Here is a 16,546-nt window from a genome sequence, read left to right as displayed (position 1 = left end):
CATGACGTCACATGATTTTCAGTGTATGTACACTCACCGGCAATAAAAATTGGCCGTGCAAGGCGTTATGTGTGTTGCCTAACTCTATAGCGATAAGTGGATTGCTATGACAACGTCTACCGCCACCGTAGAGTTATGCAACACACGTAAGGATCTAGGTGTCCAATTGTTTTTGCTGACGACTGTACACCCAACTTAAAAACATGCTTTTTTAAAAAACTTGATCCCACTCAGAAAATTTTCTGTAGTTGACCTAGTTTCCATCACTGATGAGAATCGAGCCAGGAATGTTAGAAAATAGCATTTCGAATCGTCGGATTGATATTTCTGAGCGAGAAACTTTTTTTGTTTAGAAATATTTCGCCAGAAGGAGTTCTTGCTTCCTTTTTTTTTTCGGAAATCGAAAGAGCATTTAATTTAGCCGGCAAAGCAGAGAGTGATACTGAACGAAGACCAAATCAAGTTCATTTCCGCCTCTCTCCCGTCTGGGGGCCGACAAGTTTGCTGTTGACAGGATCCTGCTGGATGCGAGACATGTAGAAGGGCTGTCTTCTGCACCACGAAGCCGCTAAACTGTTGCTGAAAGTTATGTTCGACCCAAGTCGATGCAAACACGGGGAGCTGCCAGCAAACTCACTAATGCAAGTCAGGAGTCTCTGTGACGAAATCAGGCTCAACTTTCGACTTCGGATACACTCCGAGGGGATGCTGAGTATTATTTCCTGGTTATGTAAGATAGTCAGGTTTCTCTGTTCGAGGAGAGGAGGAATGGGCGTGCCCAAGGCAAGAATTGAAGGGGTGACAGATACATCTGTTGCTCTTATACATAACGTGGTGTTTCTTCTACAAAACAACTTCTCGAAAGATAATGAATTAAGCTAAGTTCATAATTAAGTTAACACTCAGACGATAGGGCCATTTCCATGTTGCTAACCTCCGCTGTGCTTAAGGGGGGCTGTCAGGCCCACCACCCCTATTTTTATATTTTTAATCTGTGAACTTTTTTATAAAAAATTGAAAATAAATTGCATTATTTCCTAGGGTGTTCTCAATATTTCTGTATTACTTTTGTTCACAAAAAACGTAAGTGTAATGTAAATAGGAGGCAAAATGCCCTAGGTTCGCATATCAGGCACCGTCTTCTAATGTGTGTAATTCAAGAGTGTGCAACTTGTTGGTAATGATGGTAATTTTTGTAATTATTATAATTAATAAGCAACTGTACCTCTATGAACCAAAAGTATTGACGAAAGATTATCATTGTTTTTGTGAGTTTTAGTGAATGGTAAAATATGTGTGCGACACTCATCCAATAATTGTTTATTATTTCTTATTAGTGATGGTAGTTTTTGTAATTAATCAATAAAAAAAGCAGTGATTCGATAACAAAATTGTTTCCTGAATTTTAATAATAAAAATAGTGTGGGCCTTTGACCCCCCCTCCTTCAATCAGATAAGTAAGTTTCTCGTACTGCACGGGTAAGCTAGGGTTAAGCTTTTTCTTTGAGGTCATGCCCACTCAGTGGCGCATTTGTGATTTTATTTTGGGAGATAGTTTCGTGGGTATGCAAATTTATAAATATGTTACCAGTCAATAAACTAAGCTATTGCCTTTGTGGTTCTAAGTCCCGTAGAACATTGGTTTCTATCCTAGGTCTATACCCGGTGGAGGCACATAGTGGTTCGGATCCCACTTTAAGCTGTAAGTCCAGTCCCGATTAGCCTTACTGTGCATAAAATGGACTTTAAACATCAAATCAATCCAATCAATCAATCAATCTATCCTAGGTCATTAATTCTTATCCTAACATTTACACATAATTTAGGAACACTTACTATATTTACATCCTAAGTAAACCCAAACTCATAAAGAACCAATAACACCGAAAGCTTGACCAAATTTATATTACTAAGTTCTAACTTAATGTCCATCTAACCAACCTACAATTTTCTTGTGAACACTTTAATGCATGCAAAATATGAACACTACGCCTTGAAAACTTAAGTGGAAAACAGCCTGCTGCTGTCTCGGTTCAATGAGTTGTACAGGGTCAACGAAGTTAGTAATAAGGTCTGTTTAATACAGCGTATATTGATACACTTGTAAGTCGAATTGTATCATCTGCAAATATGGTGCATAAAGAAACAAACTGCCGGAGTACTTATTGAGGTGAGTGTACAGTTGCAGAATGGTGTCCTTTTTAAATCTTTGATGACTGGGATATTAATGGACCAGGATCGTTTTTAATTGCGTTTCTCGTACATATTTAAGAAATGGTATATGATATCCATTCAATTTAATTCTCTTTGAGAGGATAAATACATATCTGGCAGGGATAAGAATAAGGTCCCCTTGCCGGAGATATTTTATTTTTGTGAGGGGGAAATCCCCTACATACTGCTAGCCTCAACAACCAGCCTTTTTCCGGCGCGAAATTTGAACTTTAAACTTACTGTCCTGAATAAAATTGTACATGTCGAATACCAATGATGCTGCAGTTACGATTGATCAGCTCATTTAGTTCAGAATCAATCAGGCTGTAGTGCTTTGCTAGAAACAAGCATGCAACGTTAGAAATTAGAAGAACAAGGTAAAAGAAAAACTTTTGCCAGAGGAATTTGTAACTTAACCATCATTCTCTTAACACCCGAGGAGAAAGTTAGGATTTATCGGTTGCCACGGTACAGCCTTATCTTTCGTTCCAAGAATTATGTATTTGTTACTTCTAGTTTTCCAGAAAAAAGTATTTTGGAACGGAAGAGATAACATTCTATAGCTTAACCCTGAGTTGGTCGCGCACGTTCTCTCGTTCCGGGTGTGTGGTTTTAACGTCGCTATTTATTAATGATTATTTTGTCAACACCCTCCCTCTGTCTAGCTGAGTTTATCACGTGCCTTTTTTACACCACTACTCATTTTTCAGTGTTAGACAAATCCTCGAACCATTAAAGGGGGGGGGGGGTCATTAAAGCGCCCGGTCTCTGAGTCCGTGAGCGACCATCGGCGTCTGAAAATCCGGCTTGCTGTTCCGTCTCTATTTTGTATATTTGTGTTGCGATTTCTATTAAACAGTGATATTTGTTCAATAACTGAACAACTTTTGTAATAAGATGGATATAGAGGAAATAATAGAACGGATAAAACTGCTACTTCTGGAAATTTCTAGGAAAAGTGACTCAACACATGGACAGTTTGATTCAGATCATCACTGAGACCCATCAGTGCAAAATTTGCAAGAATGCCGTGAAAAATTATAAAGATTTTCAATCACCAAATATTTTATTTGCAAAAGATACTAAATTTTTTAATTGTCTCCCCGATGGCGCAGTGGTAACTTAATTACATTGTCCCGGGTTCGATACCTGGTGGAGGAACATAGTGGTTCAAACTGTAGGTCCAGTCCCAATTTGCTTTTCTGTGCATATAATGGACTTAAAACCGAAAATAAAAAAACTGATTTTTCCAATTTTATGTTCGGCCATGTAATATTGACATTTCTAACATGTGGATTATTAGTTATTTTGTTGCGTATTTAATTTATTAACTAAAATGTACATTTCATAGTTTTATAGAATCTGAATTGCTTGTAAAATAAGATCTAATCGTAATAATAGAGGAAGTGGAGTTTTAAACCATTAATTTGACACGACGGTACACGAACATCGAGGTAACATTTGCACGCGACCCACGAAGGGTTAATTGTTTGTTTGAATTTGTATTTAAGTCCACTTTATGCACAGAAAGGCTAATCGTGACAGGACCTATAGTTTAAAGTTGGGATACGAATCACTATCCGGGTTTGATTCACCGAGTATCGAACAAAACGACGGCGTTATCACTACGTCATCGGGAGACCCACCTTCGTATATTGTAGGTACTGAACTTCCCCCACTCCTCATTGGGTCATATAATTGCAAAAGTGAAATTGCTCATAACATACTTTAAAGTCCATGTATGAATACAAGCACATAATTTGTTTCTCAAGTCAACCTTAATAACATTCACAACGCTACCCAAGGATGCGAGCATTTCAGGATCAAAGTCTTCCATTTTTATTGCGGTTGAGTGTACAACTGCAATGAAATCGTTTACCGATTAAGATTATGGCACATACTAAATTAGCACAGAAAACCTTAGGCCTTACTCTGAAATGGAATGTTAAAAAAACCTCCGGTTGGATTCGAACGGCTCGAAATATATAAGTGTCCACATTGTACCAAATATCGTGAGATAAGCAAAGGCACTGGAGCTTAACCATTGTGTCGCAAGAGGCTTAGAAACTTGCACTTAACATTTCCATGGAAGAAACGAGACAAATAAATTAACTTTCTTTTATCAAAACTCTCCTGAAATATTCGCATCCGGCTAATTCTGCAGAGTTAGCAAGAAAATCCTTTTTGATAATAAACTAAAGGCTTCTTTTCTGCTCTCCCAGAACATTTCGGGACAGTTACCAAAGCCTTTCCCGATATTGGCCGGATATATATGTGAACCTCGCATTATAGATAAGTTTGCCAAGTGAGATTTCATCGAATTATTATGGTTTTTTGGAATTTGCACGACCCCTAAATCTGGATTAGCTCAAATCCCACGTAGTAATTTTTATGTAATCCGTTGTAGAAGTTTTATGGGTTTCGATGTTAACGCTACGCCAGAGCGTGGTTATCTGCTGTGGACTTGAATCATGGTCGACGAATTTTACGCCGTTTTAAATACCCGAGCAAGGATCACTGCGCTGTTATTTGCATGTTGTGAGATAGAAGTCGGATGGGAATTAACTACTGAGTTTCGCGGTGCGGTGGTCAAGCAGGAATCAACGGGTGATGTTTGCTAGGAATGTCACGTGATGGGGTCGGCATGGAAGCATGTGCTTTCGGGTTAGCGACAGGAGGGGTAGAATTAATGGCGCTGTATGAAATTGGCTTTGACAAATATGGTTAACTAACTGTCACATTTTCGTTTCAGGCAAACACATTTGAGATATAGTTTCCCTCTTTTTTTCTATTTCGAAATTTGTTTTATAATTTTCGAAAACTTCGTTTCAAGTTCACTTTATAATCAATCAGGCTATTGAGGGACTGGTCCTACACTTTCAAGTGCCGACCTCTGTAGCGGAGTGGTTATCACAGCGCGCTACTACACCAGATGTCCCAGGTCCGAACCCCTGCCTGTGAATGTCCCTTCATCAATTTAATCATTATCATCCATTCTCATCTTCATGTTAGCCAGAAGTGGGAAAAATGCGAAGTAAAATAAACTAAATAATTTCAATTAATTACCAATTAAATACACTTTCAAGTAGGATCCGAATGACTGTAAAATGTGTTTCCGCTGGGAATCAAACCAGGTACGTCTGCATTACAAGTGCACAGCGTTAGTCACCTTTGCTTAAGTAGTAGGTGAATATTGTTGAATATATTAGGCGCATCAAGAAAGTAAGTTTCCCTGGGGTCATGCACAAAAATGAAACATTATTTCATTCAATGATTTATTGCCACAGATACAGCACTTGTCCAGTTACTTGTCAACATAATTCCCGACGGAATTCAGGCACTTGTCACAGCGTGGGACCAACTTCTGTATGCCTGCGTCGTAGAAGTTCGCCGCCTGGGTGCCGAACCACTGTGTGACTGACGTCTGAACCTCTTCGTCGCTGTGAAAATGGTGACCAGACAGGAACTTTTTCAGGTGCAAGAACAGGTGGTAATCACTGAGAGCGAGATCCGGCCTGTACGATGGATGATCGAAAACCTTCCAACCGAACTTGTCCAGAAGTGGTGCAGTGCGCCTAGCCATATGGGGATTCGCATTGTTGTGTAGCAAGATCACCCCGGCACTGAGCTTACCGCGTCGTTTATTCTCAATGGCTCGTCGCAATGTCCCCAGTGTTTCACAGTAACGGTTAGCGTTCACAGTCTCACCTCTGGGCAGAAACTCTATGAGCACCATACCTTGTCTGTGCCAGAACACCGTGCACATCACTTTTCGCGCCGACACAGTTTCTTTGAACTTCGTCCTGCATAGAGATCCACTGTGACGCCAATGCATGGATTGCTGCTTGCTTTCTGGGGTGTTGTATGCAAGCCACGTTTCATCCCCTGTGATGATCCGGTTGAGAAAATCGTCATCATCATGGTAACACTGCAGAAATGTCAGCGCGTGCCCATGCGTTTTCCTTTGTGTTCGGGCGTCAGTTGTTTCGGCACCCACCGGGCACAAAATTTCCAGAACAAGATGAGTTTGGTAACAATGTCGTGCAACAACGACCGAGAAATCTGCAGGAAATAACTGTTTAGTTCCGTGATCATGACGCGACGCGACGATCCTCCAATATGCGCTGCTGCACCTGCTCCACAAGCTCGTCCATAACGGCCTATGGCCGCCCACTGCGCTCGTCGTCATTCAAATTCTGCCGGCCTTCAGTAAATGTCCTGCACCAACGACGCACCATCTGCTTGCTCATGACGTCTGGTCCATACAGCTGGCACAGCTGACGATGAATTTTGTTCGGCTGCATGTTTTGTACGCTCAAGAACTTGATCACCGAACGAAACTCGCACGCGGCGGGAGATGGAACAAGAGACGCCATGTTTCATCACTGCCGCGACGCTACTGAGGACTTTTGGGAAGCGTCTTCTAGGACATTCACTAGCCAGGACAGGTGCCTCTCACGCATGCGCAAAACCGGTTTCAATACGCATGACCTGCCACCTGTGGACGAGTGGGAAACTCACTTTCTGCATGCGGATAATATATACACACAGTGAAGAATAAATAAATAAATAAACGTATATACAGTGAAGAAAGTAGATCTAGAACGATTTAGGTTCAGACAAAAATCCACAGAAAAAACGATTGGAAATAAACTTTGCGACAAAAGTGGAGCGAAGGTGAAACTATTGCCAAGTCCTTATCATATATGCACTCCGAAGGTATTTTTATGCCTTTGCTTCACATCAATAATGTATTTCATAAAACTTTATATGTATGGAAAGGCTTGAGCATGCCGTTTGAACCTGTTGAGGCCAGTGGGCGATCCGTGTGGTGTAAAAGCTTCTAGCTTGCACACTGCACCTCAGAGCTAGGAAGCAGAAGAACTTACGTTGAGAGTTAGAACATATTTCGGGCGATGGCACCCTCCTTTTCACGGACCCACCTTCTGTTTCTACCTCCGCTGCACTTTTACGAAACACACGACGATAGGTTTCCCGACAGCAAAAACGCGACCGACGAAGCCTTCTGTCACGCTAACTTCCTCCTTTCCACCCCTCTTGGAACGTTACAATGTCGCAACACGCTCCGAAGTCCACACGTGCATGCGAGAGCGGTCTTCCACTAGTTCCCCAGGCCAGCCTTAAGTACATTCAACCACCACATTAAACTCATTAATTACTTACGAAAGTGTTTATGTGTGTTATTAATTCCTTTAATCTGTCTCTTCTCCATATTAACAAAATTTCGTAATAAAATAAATACTGTATCAAATCTAAGGAAATTGCACGATATTCATAAGTAACATCTTTTTTTATATTGCAGCTTGGATTATCAAATGAAAATCAAGTCGTTTTGGACGATGTGCAGCTACATCTATCAGGCAATTTTAGTTGCGAGGTTTCAGCAGATGCGCCTCATTTCAGCACAAAGTTCGTTTCAGACCAGATGACAGTAATATGTGAGTATTTATAATATTTTATATATTCTTTCTGTATTAGTACCCATCTGCGTGTCAATTTGAAGATCTTTTAAAATTTTGTAAAGTTCTTATTGCATTAATATGAACACAATGGAATTGTTATAATTTGTGTCATTACTTCAAGTGTTAGAAAACCTAACCTAACGTATGACAGGTCTAGTTGCTAGCTGTGTCTCCGCAATAAACATTCTAGTACTCAGACTAGATGAAATTATTTTTCGTGTAAGAACATTAAGGAAAGCAAACAACGAATTTGTCGTTTCCTATAGAAATACACGAATACAGATCGATGAAAACAATCAGATCAATATTTCTGGTTCAAATCATTCACTTTGGATTGGACTTGAAAACTGTTTTCGTTTTTATGTCTATATCTTTCCACGTTAAACATATGTACACTGTTTTTCACGTAAAAAAATACATTGGATTGCAATCTAAAGATTGAAGTTACCTTGAACTATAATGGATGAAAATTTTTAAAGTCAGCATAGCCAGCAGGGAAACATTGATTTGGGGAAGGGGGGAGTAGTGTAAAAAAAATAAAGGTTTACCATGTCTCTTAATGGAGAAATTAGTTTGTTGTTAGTAATAATAACATTCGTTAATAGCTCATACTTACTAATAGGTGTTGACACCAGGAAACTTAAATTAGCTCCAGTTTCCATGATGTTGGGGAAAGAGTTATAGGTGTGTAATGCAAAAATTTATGTCATGTTCGAAAAGTGTATAACTTATTTTTAGGTGCCATATTGCTGACAAAGGAATTCATACATCATGGAGGGTGAAAAGAGGGAGATAGTGAAAGAGAAGGGAAGAGAGTGAAAGAGATGGAGGAAGGGAGATAGTGAAAGAAAAGGGAAGAGAGTGAAAGAGAGGGAGGGAGGTAGTGAAAATAGGGAAGAGAGTGAAAGAGAGGGAGGGAGGGAGATAGTGAAAAAGAAGGGAAGAGAGTGAAAGAGAGGAGGGAAGAGAAGTGAAAGAGATGGAGAGAGAATGAAAGAGAGGGAGCGAGAGTGAAAGAAAGGGAATGAGATGGAGGGAGAGTGAAAGAGAGCGAAAGGAATGGAGACAGGGTGAAAGAGAGGAAGAGTGTAATAGAGGGTAAGATATAGTGAAGGAGAAGGGGAGAGAGTGAAAGAGAGGAAGGAAGAGTGAGGGGGAGAGAGTGAAAGAGAGGAAGGAAGAGTGAGAGGGAGAGAGTGTGAGACAGAGGTAGAGGGAGTGAAAGAGAGCAAGAGAGAGAAGAATGAGAGAGAGGGAGAGAGAGAGAAGAAAGAAAGAGAGACAAATGAACACCTACGTTTAGGGCACCATTTTTTCCAATATTCTAACATAATTTAAAACAGTTGATATGAAAAACTCGCCGCTATCGACAGGAAAACAGAATGAGTCATATCTTCCTTGAAATAGAAACTAACACAGTCTGCTGTCCATAGTTGATCAAGAAAACACAAAGTTTTGTAAACTGGTGTATTGTTATGAAATGCTTAATAATAAATATGTACGCAAGGGCAGCAAGGCTGTTGAACAAATGGTTGTTTTATCGCAAGCTGACAAAGTACACGATATGACAAACAACCCCGCCAGTGTGCATCATGTCAGAAGTAAGATACACAAACCAACTTCCAGTGTCATGGAGTTTGCTCTGCGTCACATGTCAAACGCGAGAATAATTAGCTGATTTCTCTCTCTCTATCTCGAAATGGCCGGAACTCATGTTCCCCACAGGCTATAACGCTATGCTGCGATTCAATAACAGTGCTTTCAATTGGTAAAATCAACAATGACTGAAACAAAGGCAAATTGGTAAACGGGACATATGGAATCACGTACACAATGAATCTATTGTTGTGTGATTTATTCCAACAATGATTAATTATACTAACAATGGCTGACTATTCTGTAAATTTTTTCTCTGTTTTTCTTTCTCCCTTAAGAACTGTAAAGTTATTTTATGTTTTGCGCCATCCTTGGAACTGGATTTTTAACTTTAGCAGTTCTGTTGTTCCAGAAAAGGTCACACAGTACAGCTTGATTGATTGATTGATTGATTTAGTTTATTTTACTTCGCGTTTTGTGCCTCTTGACAAATTTTCGAAGATGGGGATGAGTGATGAAATGATGAAATTGATGAATGGACATTCACAAACAACCAAGCCCGAGCGGGATTCAAACCCGGGACCCTTGGCTTCGCAGCGACAGTACAGCTAGAGAAATCGTTTCTGTAAATCAAACACAAAATCAGTTTTAGATAGATATTTGAGAGAGAAAGAGAGATAAATATATAGAGAGTTGAAGAGATGGTGAAAAGAAAGTTCTGGGAACACAGGAAGAATGAAGGAGAGAAAGGAAGGTGGGAAAATAGGAGGGAAAAGACAGAAAGTGAATCTTAGCGGCCTTGACCTAAGAGAGAAAAAGAATGGTAAAAGAAGGTGGAATCAAAAAGAGGTACAAATAAGGTCAAATAGGGAGAGTAGAAGAATTCATGAATAGATGAACAGAGTGAGGGAGGTTGAGGAATAGAAAAATGTTAAAAAGAAGGAGAAGGAGAAACAGAGAGTGGATTAGAGATGAAGAGATGGACAATTTTGGAAAATGAAGAAAGAAAATGAAAACGAGAGAAATAAATTCGTAACAGTGCTGACCTACAAGGAAGAAGGAAAGGGTTAAAGGGGGGAATGAACGATCAGAAACAGAAAAAGGAAGGAAAGGGAGGGAGATAATATTGTGGAATCGAAGAAGAAAGAAATACCGTTTGAGGAGCAGAGAAAAAGAAATAAACAGTTGAATAGAGATGAAGAAAAGAAAGATTTGTGAACAGGAATAAAGGAGGATAGAAAGAAAATAATAAAAATGATAATATAAAGGAGAGAGAGAGAGAGAGAGAATCTAAACAAGGAAGAAGAAAAGATTTGACGAGGGGAATGAAACATCAGAAACAGGTAGAAAGAAGGAAATAGAGAGAGAAAAGTAGACTTCAAGAACAGAGGAAGAGTGTGATAAGAGAATGGTTAATGAACAGAGAAATAAATTAAAGTCAGAGAAGGAGAATATAGATAGAGTGGAGAGAAGCAAGACTAACGAGCACAGGAATAAAGATACAGGGAAAGAACGGTGGTGTACGAGCACGAAAGAAAGTGTAAATCGGACGGGGAAGAATTATGATAATAAATTGGGGAAGGAAGAAAGAGAGACAAAGAAAGGTCTGCGAGAATGAAGATTGAGGATCTCAGTAAAAAAGAAACAGAGAACAAAACATGGAAAAAGGAAGGGAGAAGAGAGACATATATTATACCTGTATTAACACCCCTCACCAAACCACCGAAGCAGAGCCCAGTTGCCAATATTTTGGCCCACCCCAAAACAAGTTTTGTGACGACGTCAGTGATTTCACTGATTGCAAGATTTGAACTATAAAGGGCATAGTTAGCACGAAACAATTCTTCCGAAGAGCTAAAGAGCTGACATGTACAAGGGAAAGCTTTCCTAAGATCATCTAAATAAACGCAAAATGTTCATTTATTACCTAAGCAATTCAGATCTAAAACTACTATATTTAATCAAACGACTGGTAGAATTTCTGCTGGTGTACACCAGGTAACTGCTTGGTTACGTGCGGATATAACAAAAGAGGAATTTTAATTTTAAAATATTAAAAATCGATATGAGGCAATGTGCACCCAACCTAAACCACAAACGCCCTCCAGCGGTTTTTAATTTTAATTAATCGAGTAGCCGTGTTTGTGGCGAGGAGAATAATTAGCGGTGTACCTCATCCACCTTATTTCCAAGAATAAAAAAAACCTGGCGACAAGGGAATTGAAATATTTACGAACGAATGTGGACGAACACCTGGTTCTTTACGGTGCTCCGATTGCGCTAATTAGAGGCTGGTTGCGGATTTAGGAGAATGCACAGAGGAACAAAAATGCATCAGATTCAATCTATGCACTCCACATGTATCAAATTGATACAACAGTACCTGTACATGTTCCATTTTGTCTGCCGTTGGCCGATACTTCTGACCCGATGTTTTTTTAAAGCATTAAGAAAAAAATGTTCAAATGTATCAGGAGAGGCACTGGGATGGTTTTTGATACTTCAAAATGTGATGCATTTTCTTGCATTCCATTTTATTGTTATATCACATATTTAGTTATAATTGATTTTACTGTTATTCGTATGAATATTTATTAATCTGTTATTAAATATCTGAACAGTAGGTTGAAAATGGCTAATATTTAATACCTTATGCATGTCTTTTATTTCGGTTTGGTTATTTGGAAGCGCCTTTCAGACATTTTTTGGCTAATCGCAAATATTGGAATGAATGATGAAAATGATGAGGAGTCGTTCAAAAACAACGCTCATGCTCAGGTCGGGATTCAAACTCGGAACCCCTGACGTATTAGTCAGAAACTACACCATGGAGATCGGCTAATACGTTACGCAATTTATAACTTTATTTGGTGCAATTTATGAAGAGAAAATTATTTTAAACTTCAGATTAACTATTTATGTTTAATTTGTTTGTAATAAAATTTATATTCATACATTTTAAGGAGTCCAATAATATATTAAACAGTTCATACAAAATCAGATGCATTTAGATGTTTGCTTTAGACAACTTTTATGCACTTTTTGTGCTAATCAGTGCATTTACATTTGTGTGTGTATCAGGGTAGATTCATTTAAATCAGGTGATTTTTGTTTTGAAAAAATCACTGATTTAAATCACTATAAATAATTAAATTTATATAATAATGTACATAAGGCTTTTGTAGATATCAGAATCACTTTTGGTGAAAGTACATTAATCTCGTAATCATTTAATGGTGTTTATTAGGCTCTAAGATAGGGAAATTAAGGAAATAAAATATATGTTCTGATGGTGTGAGGCTCATACGAAAGGAAGTGTAAACACGGGATTTCTCTTGAATTGAAATTCAATAATTTTATGGGTGAAAATAGCAAACATTTTGTGTAGAAAAATATACAACATTTTTATCATGTTAAACCATAAATAGTGCCAATAGCATTAAACTGTAAATAAACATGGCAGCTGATATTTTTCATTAACAAAATCTCCAAAATTCAGATACAAAGACTATAAAAATATTTAAGTTAATATTTTAAGTTACAATCATAGAGTACATCCAAAATGTTTTAGTTTCACTGGAAGAAAATTTACTGAAATTATTTTTTGTTTCATTAACAAACTCAACAAACACTGCCATAGTTGTTACATTATCAGAAACAGAAAAATATATGTTTACATATATTTTTTATTTGCTCTAATCAAACTGTTCAAATATTTTACAGGACCATTTACTAGAAAACGCCTTTCTATAAATGACATATATATATGTGCATGGTGCCAAAACCCATGAAAGAAATTTTAGTCATCTTTTTTTTAAAAAAAAATCAAAAGAATGGATTTATATTTAAAAATCCGATTTAAATTTAAAAAATCAACAATAATGTTTTTTTAATGAAAATCATGAATTTTATCCACCCTGGTGTGTATAGTAATTATTGAGCGCATACCGTCTTTTAGAATTCTGGTAGTAAATTCTATCGTCAGCTGCAGTAAAACGTATAATGTTGGCTCCCCTGCATTGTGTTACATATGTGACATAACTCTATGGTGATTAGCAAGCTTCAGGAACATATTTTCATATGTAAATTCAGCCGTAGCCATAGACACAAGAATAGTTGAATTTTTGCGGCTGTTCTTGCTCAAACTTGTAGCAGCAATAGTCAGAATAACTTTACGCATACGAGTACATAGAATAACAATTAAGCATTCACTAACAGCGTAAATACACGCAGGTGTACATGCAAAGTCCGTTCTGCACGGGTCGGGGTGGAGCGCCTCTAGCGGAGAAAAGTGTAATTTTAGTCAACATGGAAAATCGTATTTGTGACTACCGAAGGGCCCAGGTTGGAAGGATCGTATGTACAAAGTTATGGTCTGTCGGACCATATTATACAACTCTCTCTAGAAATTCTTGATCTTTCTGATTCAATCTCTATTGGCACCTGGCTCCAATTCTTAACGTTTCATTAAATCACACCACTTCTGAGTCTGTTAACTTACACAGTAGTTTTTATTTAAGGTATTTTAAACTCGCACACAGGTTTTCATCTCAACCGATAATAACCTTCATAATATTTTTCTCCTCTGTGCTAAATGCCATCTTTTATTTGTACTAATAACTATTTTGTTCTTGCGTTTAGAACCTCACAGATAGTTATATTTTTGGTAATTTAACCCTGTTTCAGGTATCTCATTTCTATTTCATTTCTTGGTTTTCTAAAACTAATTTTCGTCCAATAGAGGCTATAATCCCCCCCCCAAAGACCCGTTAAATCAGGTAAATATGAAGCGCATATTTCAGTGATTACTTCTCTACATTTATGTACATATTTTGATTGTTTTAGGAACATAAGAATGAATTCGGGCCTTGCTTATAACGAGGCCCATACACAGGCACTTTGTCTACAATATCACACAATAGAAATTATTATACATTATCTGAACACACAATAGGAACATATGTTCAGTTATGTCATTTTTCGCCTATTCAGCACACATTTGAACCTCTTAATGATAACGTTTGCATGCAAACAAAGTTCTGCGATTTATGACCCATCAATGATGACGTTTGCGATTCATGACCAAATAGTGATGACGTTTGAATGCAAACAAAGAGTCTCTGCAAGGGCCTTGCTATGAGAGGAGGTATTGGCAAAGTCTTGCTTCAAGAAAGATTCCTAAGTCTTAGCACCTGACCCGTACGTCTATGGTAAAGCCCGAAAACAGGAGAGATGAGACCGTTTCCGTTTCCTTAAAGTCAACCTCGTAAAATATTCACACGCTTTGAGCATCCCCGCAACTGCTCTCATATTTCACACACGTCTCCAAAATGCGAAAGGGAATAGGGAAAGAATCGTCCCGGTTTTCAAATATTAAAATAGTTACTCGAAACTTGCTTTCAGCACTCGGAAGGCGCAAAGAGAATCCTTAGGGTAATCAGTTGAATGGAAGAATAAACCAGGAATTACTTAGTACTTGGTACAGAAGAATCTCAGAAAGCATACTAAGTATTCACTATTCCGCTGACGAAGCATGTTTTTTTTTAAAAAAATAGAATTGTAGGTATGTGCGTAACAGCAACAACTATATGTCATTGTCAAGTGTGAGGATTTAATTTTTGCATTTTAGGATACCAGGAGATGTCTTCTATTGGTGAATCTAGACGCACAGAATTTATTATATTTATTATTATTTGTATTATTATAGTTCCAATAACCAGTATCAGAGCGACGAGAGTTCCGAAATGTCACTGAGCATTTGCCACTTTCATAGACAGGTAGAAGAGGCTACGTCGACTATTATTTTTTATTTGTACTGCGTTGCCAAATATAACGGCCGCAAACGTTTTTCAATAGGAGGTAACTAACTATCTGGAATGCCTTTGTTGTTCCCAACTCTGTTGGTTCAGATGTGAGGGGAGAGAAGTTGTTGACTGGCCAAAGCATAGCTTATGACTTAGGGTAATGAGGCTCCACTGTCCCCATCTCAGATACCTCCTTTATTTGAAGCCTGGGGTCTAGCACTGTTATTTCATCGCGATGACTTGAGAGAAAATGTTGAATCAATATAAAAACCAACACAAGTATCTTTCCTAAGTGTTTACAGGTTTCACTGCTTGCTGAACTGAATTTTCAATTATCGTCCATAGTTACGGCTTTTCAGCAACATATATATTAGTCGTTTTCTCATTGCAAAGAAAATTTTAGAGAGCTTCCAGACCTAAGATACAAGTGACAAGCGACACATGAAAATTGGCACGCGATATGTGGGTTCCACACTAAAGCGACAAGCGTCACTGCAATAAACTGCACGCACGAGAATGTTGTTATATATCGGCATGCTTTGTTTGTTACAGGGTGTTTCAATAAAATGGTAACTGAGCATGGTATGTATTGGATACTTTGAGTTACCTTTCTTATTGAAACACCCTGTAGTTTAAATATAGATGGAATCCATCTCGTATATATCCAACTATGTATGTATTACAACCTTGGTGACAATGAAGTTCGACCAGAAAGGAATACGTGATTAAATGCACAGATGCATAGGCGGTGGAATGGGTGGCACGCATGTCTGTAAGAGGAGGCGTGTGAGCAGGCAAGAATCGTGATCCCAGCATGTTGCACCCAAGGTCACGTAAAGAACGAAAACGGGGAACTATACGCGTGACATTGAACTTCGACCAGGCAACAGACCCATACGGAAATTCCAGATAGTGGCGCATTCGACGGAAGCATGACGTCACGGACACGATAAGGGAGTCCGCGGTACATAAGCGCGTGCTGTGCACCGAGGAACCGCAGTGCATCGTCACCATGGCCAGGGGCAAACCTATTGACAACACCGTGAGGAGAAGAGTGGTGGAGTTGCAACGGGATGGACTCAGTGAACGGGAAATAGGGCGCCAACTGAACTTACCCAAGTCAACCGTCCACTGCATCATCAAACACCAGGTAAGGCCCCCGGTCGAAAACGCCTGCTGAGCGTGCGTGACCTACGGATATTTAGGCGCTATATCCAGACCAACAATCATGTTTCTGTGGCCGAATTACGACTGTGGACTGGAGAACGCTTTCACATTGAAGTGTCAACCAGAACCATTCGCCGTTACCTACAGCGATGCAGTTACCGAGTGTACAAGGCGAAACGTAAACCCTTCTTTTCCATGTTGAACAAAGGCAATCGACAACGGTGGGCACGAATGTACCGGGGATGGACAATTCGGCAGTGCAACAGGGTTTTGTGGACGGAC

At 38.9% G+C, this 16,546-nt stretch overlaps 1 protein-coding gene across 1 annotated transcript in view; it reads left to right on the top strand.

The window, feature by feature from the left end:
• LOC145987259 (uncharacterized) overlaps positions 1-16,546 on the top strand; it is a 271,187-nt gene that overhangs the window by 196,460 nt on the left and 58,181 nt on the right. Inside the window, exon 3 of the mRNA XM_083121774.1 lies at positions 7,538-7,673. Coding sequence (XP_082977900.1) covers positions 7,538-7,673 — 136 coding nt within the window. The remainder of the gene's footprint in view (positions 1-7,537; positions 7,674-16,546) is intronic.

The sequence above is a fragment of the Lepisma saccharinum genome, chromosome 4, assembly GCF_977018435.1.
Source record: "Lepisma saccharinum chromosome 4, izLepSacc3.1, whole genome shotgun sequence".
Taxonomy (NCBI): domain Eukaryota; kingdom Metazoa; phylum Arthropoda; class Insecta; order Zygentoma; family Lepismatidae; genus Lepisma; species Lepisma saccharinum.
Note: the sequence above shows the minus strand (reverse complement) of the source record. Positions and strands in the feature narration are given on the sequence as shown.